At 34.3% G+C, this 11,870-nt stretch overlaps 2 protein-coding genes across 45 annotated transcripts in view; both read right to left on the minus strand.

The window, feature by feature from the left end:
- The window catches only part of LOC128168179 (centrosome and spindle pole associated protein 1-like), a 50,381-nt gene extending 44,416 nt beyond the window's left edge, over positions 1 to 5,965 (minus strand). For 35 of the 44 annotated variants that reach the window (XM_052834354.1, XM_052834351.1, XM_052834335.1 and 32 more), the window contains exons 1-9: positions 5,691 to 5,965; positions 5,387 to 5,476; positions 4,400 to 4,471; positions 4,102 to 4,212; positions 3,679 to 3,798; positions 2,546 to 2,662; positions 2,142 to 2,261; positions 1,736 to 1,951; positions 721 to 915 (exon numbers count right to left, since the gene is read on the minus strand). In XM_052834354.1, coding sequence (XP_052690314.1) covers positions 721 to 915; positions 1,736 to 1,951; positions 2,142 to 2,261; positions 2,546 to 2,662; positions 3,679 to 3,798; positions 4,102 to 4,212; positions 4,400 to 4,471; positions 5,387 to 5,470 — 1,035 coding nt within the window. In that variant the 5' untranslated portion in view covers positions 5,471 to 5,476; positions 5,691 to 5,965. The remainder of the gene's footprint in view (positions 1 to 720; positions 916 to 1,735; positions 1,952 to 2,141; positions 2,262 to 2,545; positions 2,663 to 3,678; positions 3,799 to 4,101; positions 4,213 to 4,399; positions 4,472 to 5,386; positions 5,477 to 5,690) is intronic. The other 9 variants (XM_052834315.1, XM_052834334.1, XM_052834341.1 and 6 more) reach the window with 9 other exon arrangements.
- Positions 5,966 to 7,750: 1,785 nt separating this feature from the next.
- LOC128167234 (putative mediator of RNA polymerase II transcription subunit 26) lies at positions 7,751 to 11,793 on the minus strand. Its single transcript, XM_052832828.1, has 7 exons — positions 11,507 to 11,793; positions 11,227 to 11,287; positions 10,680 to 10,777; positions 9,202 to 10,203; positions 9,031 to 9,090; positions 8,716 to 8,872; positions 7,751 to 8,595 (listed from the first exon to the last, which is right to left on the minus strand). The coding sequence occupies exons 1-7, from the start codon at positions 11,737 to 11,739 to the stop codon at positions 7,810 to 7,812; spliced, it is 2,397 nt and encodes a 798-aa protein (XP_052688788.1). The 5' UTR covers positions 11,740 to 11,793; the 3' UTR covers positions 7,751 to 7,809.
- Positions 11,794 to 11,870: the final 77 nt, after the last annotated feature.

Genomic DNA, 11,870 nt, shown 5'->3' on the forward strand with positions numbered 1-11,870 from the left:
ATAAACACTAGATACCGTAATTAGATTGCATACAATCAAAATAAATACATTTGTAAATTAAGCATACAATCAAAATAAATACATTTGTAAATTAAGGTTAAGAAAATTTAGAAGCATAAGTGTTGTTAAAAGTCACAGGAATAGATATTTCTAAGATTTTTAATACATATACTCATCATCTCAAGCCACAGTCTAGAAATATTTATATTAAGAATTTATTTGCATTAGTCAACCTTACTTTAATAAACTACCAGTAAAAGATATTCTCTTCTCATGCAACCATGCATGGCCAAATGGGAGAGGATCAAAACATAATGGCTGTGGTTTGCAATGATGGTATATACTGCATGTAATACGTAGAACATATTCATAAATAATTGTAACTGTATACCAAGCAAAATAGTTAACAAACTTCAAAGTGCAAATCAAGAAAGGCTGACCAAAAGTGCCAGACAACAAGAACAAGCCTTAGATTTTTCTCATCATAATCACATCATACCTAGTGATCTCTTGATCATAATTACTACACTATTTTTATTATCAATATGCTTTCCTCTATGACAACAGATACTAAACAAAAACATCTCTCCTTTTTCCTCAAAAAAATATCCATATTAAAGTCATTCAAAAATATTTCTGACTCTCTGAAAAAGGTACATATATCAGTTTCAAGTATATTAGTAACACACTTGAATGTCAGTACAACTGCACCGAAAATACCTGGAAACCAAAATCATTTCTATCTTGCGAGTAATTTTGATCCAGTTTCCTCTCAAATTCTAATTGTTTTTTCTCTAATTCTCTTTCTCGTGCCTCATTTTGCTTCCTTCTCTCTTTTTCCTCTATCTGCCTTTGAAACATGGCTAGAATATCTTGTTCCCTAAGTGGATAGTCTTCGATAATTCTATTCCTCTCCTGTGGTGTAAAAAAGGTTTTCAAAAAATGCACACACAAGCTAAAAACTTAGAGTAAAAGCAATAAATGAAAATAAACAGAATAATTTTTCACTAATTTATAAATGCTAGTCTCGTCTAGTTGTTGTCTATGCAATAATAATCTGTAAGTTATTTTGTACATATATGTCTTTATACCTTTGACGATCAAGTTTGCTGGAAAATTTGTATCATGTAAAGATAAAATTCTTTCTCATGTTCATTTACCGGTACTGGGTACTTGTTTTAGTTGATATTAATATCACATATACAATTACCGTATATCCCGTAATTTTTGTGATGATCTAATTTTCACCTTTTTTCGCGATCTCTTTTAAATCAGAAATTATTGAATTCGCAGAAATTATAACCAGCATTATTTTCTATAAGAAGCTTTTTAATAAGGAAAAAATGACTGACACAAATTAAAAATGATACACAAATTTTCCCATTTTCGCAAATTTTGTGAGACACAAAAAAAAACAACCCAGATATACAGTGTATTACACTATGAACTATCATGATTTTTTTGGTTTGTTTTTTGGTGGAGGAAGACCATATGTAATGGTTTCAATAAAGAAGAATGGTGGTTTTGTCCAAATAAATATTAATTTTGGTTTTCTTTATTTTAACAACCAGCCAGCTTCTGCACCACAAACCTACAGAACTACTGATACCTACAGACAGTTGTTTTGTTTAATATTTCATTGTTCATTTCTAGAAAATTTCTATCAGTGCTACATAGGTAACACAAAAACTCATTATCATATACATGTATTAACACACTGTCTATTTCATCTCACCTGCTCCATGTAATCCGTCAGTCTCTCATCATGATGAGACATATGCAGCATCCTCTCAAATTCCCTGATCCTTTTATCCTCCACCATTTTGTCTCGGAGATCTCGTCTCTGTTTTTCTTGAGCGATATTGTTTAATTCTTCCTGAGAAATATTGGGCTTTGTGCCTATCCGTGGTATATCTCCTTGAGCCCTGATCATGGCTTGTTCCAGAGTTTGCTAAAACAGAATCAAGAGTTTTGCATGCAATACAAGTGTATTAAGTGCATGTGCTGTTCAAAGAAACCAAAGTTTCATTTCAGTGTGTATACAAGTAGGATTTTGAGAGGTTTCCTAAGGAAATGCTAATTTTTTGACAATTTTTCATCACTACACATATCTGTCCAAACTCCATTGATTGTCCTCTTACCTTTTCTAGCTCTGACCGGTACTCTTCTTTTCGCTGCTGCTCCACCCTTTTTCTAAAATCTTCATATTCTCCAAACTTCATCCCTGACTGAGGTGGGGTGGGAGCTTTCTTGAATTTTGGCTAAAATCAATAAAAACACATAAACCCATGCATACACAAGTGATTAACATAATGGTATATACACTCACTAACAAACTTGCTTTAATTTTAACCCAGTATAAGTTTAAAATGTATATATTATTTTTGCAATTAAGAATTCTCTGACTGCTAACCCAAAAAATAAATACCCTAAAAGGCTCTCAATGGCATCCTTGAATTTAATGTGACTGTTACAATTCTTAATAAAAACTTGATAAAACAAAATATCCCTGCTTCTTTTAAAGGGATAAAAAAAATTGACTTACTCTATTTACATATTCATTAAACTCCCGCCTCTTCTGTTCTTGGAACTTGCGCTCAATCTCATTATAGTCCAAGTCCGGTTTCCTGGGACTCTGTTGTTGAAGTCCTCCTGTCTGATGCTTTTTATTTCATTGTAACAAAATAAGATATAAACTCTCAATGGCTCTCATAATTTAGACAAATTTTCTAAAATTCTAGCTTAAAAGCTACTACTAATACATATAGTACATACAAGCATCTGTTTTTCAACATAATTATGACATTATCAATGTCTACCCAAAAAGTAGTTTTAAAAAATCCACAATTTGCACAAAGCACACTAAACAGTATGCCTAGATTGAGTAAATTCTAAACATCTAGTTAATATACAGAGAATACAACGCCAACACCACAATTCAGCCAAGCAAAAATTGCGAAAAAATGTACTGATATATTAGGTATAAAATCCTTGACACGCAATGTTTTACTATTGCAAAACCATTTTGCTAGCAAGCACATTAAGATGGTAAAAGCAAATAATACAGGTTTTTAATACAGGTAGCAGTACATGTATATACATTTATAACAATTTTCTACAATGTATGCACATTTATAACAGATTTTAGTAGTAGTGACAAATTCTAACACCAGAGATATACACAAACACCATTACAACAAATACATAAATGTTATAAATATTTTGATGGGATAATGATGAAATGATTTCATGCAGATCTCATTCTACAGACTAAAATACTGTGCAAATATGAGCACTTCTAACATTTGACAAAAAACTGGCACTTTACTTTAAATAAAAAAATCTAAGGCTTGTGAAAAAGAGATGGTTAAAACTAAACAAGTGACATGTAAAAAAAAAAAAAAGAACTTTTGTGGTAGCAGATCCTGAAAGAGACAATGTTTTGCCGGATGCAATATATTTAATAAAGTTATCTTAATATTTATGGTGTCAGTTTTTTGAGGTTTTGTTTTTTGCTTTGTTTTTTTTTTTTGGGGGGGGGGGGGGGGGGGTAATAAACTTGGCAATGTTTGTTGGTCTTTTGACATTGTGAGTATAGCCCCCTTTTTATCTACCTATAACCTCATGCATACAATAAAATACAACATAAAATTCAACACTGATCTATTGCGCAATCACCTGCTGTGTGTTATTGTTACTGTCTGTCCCGTTTTGATGGGTAGGATCGTTGTCCTTTTCTGTGGGAATATCTATGATCTGCTCTTTGTTATTTTCAGGTGCTTTAGAGTTGGTTTTATTCTACATATATATGTGTGTACATAGCATAACACAGTGAAACTTGTGCTTAATTATCTATTTCAAAGTGCAAATTGTAATTAATTATAAATATCAAAACAATAAAGATATATATGCTTAAATGTTAACACTTTATGTCAATGTTCAGTGTTATAAATTGAATAGAGAGAAAGAAGGAGAGATAGAGAGAGGAGAGAGAGAGAGAGAGAGATCATTTTATTTGGAATGACATAAAACTTTCAGCAAGTGGTGATGAAAAATGTTAAGTGCATGGTGTAGTAGAGCAGTGAGCACTGAATCTGATACCTGTTTCCTGTTTAAGAGTTCATTATATTCTCTCTTTCTTTCCTCTCTCAACTGCTGTTGCTTAGATTTTGCTTTTTCATTTGTAAGTGGTAGACCACCTGGAGATTCTCTCTGAAAATAATTTGATGAAACCTTTTGGTTTTTCAAACCCTATCTTAATTTTTTTTTTCCTCCCTTAATGAGCTTAACAGCATAATGTCAAGTTATAAAATGTACTTGAATTTTTGCTATTTTATTTCCCATTGAAGTAAAACTAAATTCCTGAAGATTTTTCTGTAACTAGATTTGCCCCTCCTACCTCATTAGCATAATGTGTTTCTGTTGGTCTTCCCCACTGTCTACGCCCCCTTTTATCACTTCTCTCCTCCTCCTGGGATTCAATGTGTACAGGGTCAAAAGGTTGGGGAGTTGCAGAGATTGAATAAATTTACTAATGATTGTAATAGACTCAGGGGTCTATCAAAGGTGAGCTTATATTAGTTTATTTAAATGAATTAAACAAAAATATAAACAACACAGAAGAAGTCTGGATATTTAAGAAGTCTTCTATATTGAGGCAAGATGAAAACAAAAATCTACATAGCCTAATATATCAAGAGATTCAAGTTTCAACCAAAAAAGGTTATGTAGTGAAGAGAACAATGAAAGTACAAATCGTTTTTAAAATAAATATTACACTGTGGTCACTTCATTGGGAAAAATGTGATAATGATCCATGTTAAATGCAAAATTCATGTTTTATAACATACCGGTATCTGACAGTAAGAATGTGATTATCTGTAGTAGAGGTTCCCACTCAATATGAGGAGGCATTCTTTTTTTAAATGAAACTATGTATTCACAGTGAGCTATTGTTAAAATGAAATTTCTTGTCATCTTGCATGTATCAGATCATGGTGAAAAAGTGATATTCAAACTATTATGAGTTAGTATTAATTCAGAATTTGCACCTCATATCAATGTTCCCAGTAGTAATGCATTCTATGAAGTTCTACTCTAGCAATAGCATTACACTAAGTGAAGAACATGGACATATTTGTATGAAATGATTGGTTTGGCTAAACAGCTTGTTAAGAGTCTTCTCAACACCAGTTAAGTTAAGCATGCAATTCATATTGATAAAACAATTCACACTTTAAAGCATTCATTCAAATCATTCATGTTGTTTAAAAAATGTGATTCAGCTTTACAAAATTTGTAAGAATATTATAAAACTTGTGGGCTTAAATTTCTACATACTTTTAATTTAACTTGAGTAAATGAAAAACATCATGCAAAATCTTACCGACAGATACTGCCTCTCCTGCTGCAGTTTTGCTTTCTGGTTTCGAATAAATTCCTCAATATCATTCTCAACAGCAGCTGCCATTGTGTCCTTTTATAAGATAACTCATTTGTTAGAAAATTGACTAGTCTTCTACTTTATCACCAATCTTAGCATCAGTATCATGAATATATTTCAAAAAGTTCAAACAAATTTCTGATTTGCAATTAAATTCACCGACCTATACTTTGAAATAACGTGTCATGTTTTCATATATTTTAAATCGTTTGCCTTATGAAGGGATACAGTAATCATAACTTCATACCTACAAAATTTGTTTGGTTCTTTACTTCGGTGAAAGATTTTGAACCATGCAGCAATGGCGTTTATAGCAACCCGTGTTTTCCTCTGTTTGTTTACATCATCTGATGCACTGTCAAACAATTTTTTACATTTTTGGTAGGATTGTGTTATTAGTATTCAAAACTTGGTTATTCTGTTTACACTTTAGCATTAATTACCGATACTAAAGGTTTTAATATTTGTCAATAAGCGAGAACCAACTTGAACAGGAAATAGAGCGGGTTACGACTTTTCACGCATGCGTCAATTCTTTCATAAACTCTAAAGCGGATACGTTACATGGTAATCCGAACTATTGAATACATGTACCAGTATTTCCCATTGAATTTTTTTTCGAACTTAATTAGGATTTTTAGTAAAAATCTTGTTTTCTAACATTGTTTTCTTGCATGAAATAATGAAAATATCTAAATAGAAACCCGACTTTTTTTTAATGATGACATTATAAGGGAAGAATGCGAAAAAAAATCCCGATACTGTAAAGTTGGTATAGAAGTTTTAAACTGTGTTTCACATTTTCATTGATTTAGTGAAAATCAAAGTTTAATGCTACTTTGATTCATTGCCATTTATAATATCGATAAAATATGTATTAGATCGTGCACTTCAATGGACATTTAATTTCGTGTATCAACTTCACAAACAAAATCCACGAAAATTAGCATTTGGCATTTCAAAACATTTTACTAATAAGTACAAAAACCTCAGTGGCGAAACATAAGGCATAATATTTTGCCAATGAACGAATTTACAGGTTCTTAAGAAATTTTTACCATGACTGGTTGATATAGGATCCTTTGTTTTATTACTTGTATCATAGAGTATATAAAACATAATACATGTATAAACCCCTTATAATTTACGTCACCAGCTCACTCTTTAATTCTCCTCCTTTTCTCTCTTCCTTTTTTTTCCCTTGAGTTTGATATCTTTGCTTGAGACGGAATTTGAAAAACATAGTTATATATTGTTAAATTGCAATTCTTATTTCCATAGTTTTGTTTACATTTTTTTTTTAGATTAAAATACAAATTTATTCAACATACATGTACTAGTATATTAACGGGAGCACCAATAATGAAATCTATTTCTTAAGGCTTTGCCCTAAACATATGTATGGTCTCTAGGCGGCCCCATTACCACCGCATGCCTAAAAAAAAATCCCCGGGTTTACATTAACTACATACAATTTAACCTCAACATCAACCTCCAAACCCCTTTGAAATTTTTCTGGAACCGCACCTGGAATAAAACACAGCAATATGAACTCTAATAATCGTTGTTTATAATACATACTTATATGTTCATATACATGTATAATCTCATACTTTTTTTTTTAAATCTTGACGAAAGCAGCCAAAATTACGTATACACTTAAACGAATTCACTTTTATCTCCATGCCCCGGGGCCATAACATCAAGACAACCTCACTGTTGATTTCAGTCTCACATTTTTACTCATTTGGAAAACTAAGACTGACATCAAAAGCGAGCTCTTTTTTTCGCTGTATATATATTCCGATCGTTAGTATGACCCTCGTTTCAAATGTTTGATCTGAAGATCTGCGCCTAAAGACTCGACGTGATCCGACCGTTTGGATCAATTTACTATTATAATGATTTTATTGTATATCCTAAAAGATAGAAATTTAACTAAAAGACGCGGATCGCGGAATTAAGTACTCGCGTAATACATGTATTAGGAATTTACAGTATCCCGGTGTCCATTGGTAATGCAGTAAGTGAAAATTTAAACTTGTTTCTATTATGTGCTTCAGGGTCCTTTCAATTTGTATTGGAAAAGTGAGACTGGGGTCAAAAGTTTGGTGGCCCCGGGCCTGCTGGACTTCTATTATCAGTGTGTTTGTGTGTCCCTACATAGACGTCTTTATAGCGTCAACTGACAAGTTATTTTGGTGATAGGGTAAACCTTTCTATAAGTATTAACAATAAAGTCACTAACATTTAACGAAATTGTCATTCACAATTTAATTATATACATTTCATTTCTTAAGAAAAAACACAACACATCAAATGTAACAAGAAAAATTGTTCCAATAAATAAGAATAAACAAGATGAATCAGGACTCTGTCGGATAGATCCTGACTAGGTTGGAGCGGATTGCTCTTGGCTTGGGCTTCCCTTTTGAACCGTCAATGCACAAGTCCTCACAACTGCGACTTCGTCGGAACTGGACACATGGAATACCCTCCCCCACTTCTCCACAACAATTACCATCAACCTCTGACACGTTATTGTTGTTGTTATTGTTATTGTTGTTGTTGTTGTTGTAATTGTTGTTGTTGCTAGAGGAAGAGTTGTTGTTGTAATTAAATGGAACACCGTTTCGGAATTCCCGGTGGCTGTAGAAGTGTTGTTGCTGACTGTTCTGTTGGCAGTTGACAGTCGGCAAGAACCGGTGCTGGCTAAAGGTGTACTGCGGCGATACGTTTGTTGTTGCGTTGTTGCTCTGAAGGACGTTTCCAAACGAGTAATTCCCAGCAACCTGATTGTACTGGTAACTCTGACCGTAAGATGGGCTGTTTTGCATGACACCGGGGACAAACTGGTCGACCGGGGTGACGGTTGCTGGGTCGGGGAACTGCTGTTGATACTGATAGCCGTCGTATTTCACGGGCTGCGCCATACTGTTGTTGTTGAACCAGTTGCCAGGTTGGAAGGTGTCTTGTAGTCTTGGAAAGTTCTGCTGTGAATTGAACTGAGTCCAGTTGTGGACGGGTGGGGGAGGGATGTTTGTGGGAACATACATGTTTGGAGGCTGTGGATGCGGCGCAGGCTGAAGGTTTGAGGGGAAGTTGATTGTTTGAGCATGAGTGGTCAGACTATATGGCCTTGGCTTGAATTCCTTTAAAATGAAAGAAAACTTTACTACCAATATTGATGGTACATGTAATTATAAATCGCACACTATTTTCATTAAATGTTTGCAGTTTTCCTATCAAAATCTACACGAGAGGTAACATACCTCAACTGGAACTAGAGTAGTAGCTTGAACTTGAAAGGCATTGTTCGACTTTGAGACATGTGATGGTGGAATAAACGGTTCTGAACTAGCTCTTAAATTTGATGTGACTGACTTAGACGATTTCTCCATCCATGGTTTGATTTCATGACTATTCCTTCTATTAAAATTATGTACATGATATAATAAATAACCTTTTTACCGATTGTTTAAAAAAAAGGTTTATCCCAATAATTTTGATTGCGTTTCGACATACAGTCCAACATATTACAAGCCAATTTTACTGATGGAAGACTTCTTAAAAAATGTCATGCATACTTTTCTTTTGAATCTTTGTCTTTTCCTTCAGCCTCTTTGTGAAACAATTTTTCTGCCCAACTGAAATGAATTTGAAAGAAATGTGAAAATAAACTTGGGATTTCGTTTTTGCAATGGAAGGACTAGTGTACGACCAATTATTACTTTTTCTTTGAATATCAATACATGTACCTAGCATTGCATGGTGCACTGTAGTCTTTTGTAACCGTTGCTCCTTCCCCACTCGCCCGTGCCTGTTGTCTCAGTTCTGACAAGTCCTTCAGTCTTTTCTCTTTCAGCGGTTCTCGCTGTTTCGAAAGCTGAGGGACAGATTTGTGTGTCTGTGGTCGGTTGCCTGAATACGTCTTTTTTGTTACATCTACTGACTTTTGTTTTGTTCCTGTTTCCGGTTTCTTGGATTCTGAGGACTGGGGGACTTGCTGTCCAGTTGTCTCCTGCTTCTCTGGAGGATGTTGGGTATTACCGGATGTCGTAACATCTTTCGTCTGCGTACTTGACTCGTGATCAATATGTTTTGAATCTTCTGCAGGTTTGCCAGTTTTCATTATGTTGTCGGTTTCTTTATTACCATGTACTGGAGGAAATCCAGGAGGAGATTTGATGTTTGGTCGCGGGGCCTGATCACGTGATATGGTGGGCGAGATAGTGCTCGGCATTGGTTCGTCGAAGGTTTCTTCGCACATTGATTTCGATACATTCTTTTGTGAATTTGATTCCATCCTTTCTTGACTATGTTTTAAAACAGTAGCTGTTGACAGGCTTGGTTCATGTAAGTCTAATTGATTGGATTGGTTATGGTTTTGATGTGTATAGGCTGTTGGTGATTTGCAGTTATCAGGACTCTCTGAAAGCATTCCGGAATCGATGTGCTGCGGGGTTTCGTTTTCAGGTAAAAACATGGATTTAACCGATTCGGACCGGATTCTCTGAAAGAGACGCTTGCACTCGTCGGAGCCGTCATCGCTGATTGGTTCATCCCCCGACCCGATGTGTATTGTGGGTAGACTCGTCAGACCCTTCAGATACTCCCGGTACCCATACAAATAGTCGTTCACCAGCTCCGACGGGTTGTCCAGGGCCAGGAACACGTTTTCCGTCATCCGGGCTGTACTTTTGTCGTCATCGTCCTCTGTCCGCGGGGTGAAGACCTCTCCCCCCAGGCCTCGGAATGACCTATTATATAATGATCTGTACATGGGGCTACGGTTCATACCATGGTTACTTTAAAATTCATTATGCTATTTGTGGTCATTCTTATAAATGTTTTTGTCTAATCAATTAACCAGCGAGGGTAATATACAATTAGAATTTCATTTTTTAGCACTTTATTTGACAAAATGAAGTACGAATCATAGTTACATAGATGATTGTTGTATTGATGACATTTACGTGCACCACGATGCATGAAATTGCCTAATATGATAAAAGTCAATTTTGGCCCCCATAAATCACAAATTTTAAATGGTGTGTCAACAAATGTGTTCAATGTTATTTTGCAGAAGAATTGCATATTTCATTTTCAAAACCAAATATATCAATTTTAATTGGATAGTTACATTTTTAATGTATAAAAATGATTTCATCTGACTGGAACATAAAGCTTTAAATGCATATGTTCATATGTATCTTTTTCTTCATATACAACTTACAGTCGAGGGTCAAATGAGTTGTTATACGTTGTTTTTCTCGGAGAGTCTGCGCGGCCATACCCGACAGTCTTCAAGTCGTTGGCGTATGCACTGGAAATCTTCAATGTACACAAAACTATTTAAACAGATCTACTGTGGAAATTAATGTTTCAATATATTTCTATAAATATGCCCATCAACAGAAAATTTGGATAGAAAAACGACATCTTGGTACATAGCAAATTGAGGTAGATTTCCTGTACTTTTTCCCGTTGATAGTTCCAAATAAAAAAAATGTTATTTAATCTGTTTTGTCTTTTTAAAAATGGACCTTTCAAAAATAAAATTAAGAATAATATATGAATGGCTTCTACTCAATTTGACCCTAGCAAGTAAAAACCGTAAGGGATAAAATGGATTAAAAAAATAAATAAACAAACAAACAAAAGAATCGACCAAACAAACAAAAGAATCAAACAAACAAAACCCAACAAAACACGCAACTGGTTTGAATTCAATAGATTCCAGAAAATACAAAATAGTATAGTAAAATGATCAAATGTTGAACCTTATTTTGTTCTTCACCGAGTGAAGGGAAAGGCGAGTTTCTCAAGGATTCGATTTGAAATCTAAAAATGTTTGGTATATATACTAACATTGGAAATTCAATTATGATTTTTAGTAAATTTTCATGTAAAACGTTACATCAGAGACAAATGTACGTCTTTTCAATCCTTTCTTATTGGATATACTCCATAATAGAATTACCTGCGTAATTGGATTGATCTTACGATGAATACATATTGAAAGCGTATTAATTTATTCCACTCAAAAACAACGTCACTTACTTTTCATCGTTAATTAACCCGAACATACTGGACAACAAATCCTGACTACTCCGTGAAGCGGTCTGAAGTGCATTTCCAGTCAAGTTCTCCGGGTAGGTTTTGGAAAGCATATGTCCATATTGCTCTGTATAAAGAATGGTGTCATCCAAATCAACACCTACTTTCTTTAGAGAATATTCATCCATTAGTTCTTTTCCATGCCGAATTGTATTTCTGGGCCGTTTCCATTGCATCAATTTCAAAACATGCTTTTGTTACGTCACTGACGTCGCGGAAACATAACGCTAACGTTTGCGCAAAACGCCCTATACACTTTCCGCTATGAAGTTAATTATTAAAAGAAAAATAAACACAAGAAATAACT

This window comes from Crassostrea angulata, chromosome 10, assembly GCF_025612915.1.
Source record: "Crassostrea angulata isolate pt1a10 chromosome 10, ASM2561291v2, whole genome shotgun sequence".
NCBI lineage: Eukaryota > Metazoa > Mollusca > Bivalvia > Ostreida > Ostreidae > Magallana > Magallana angulata.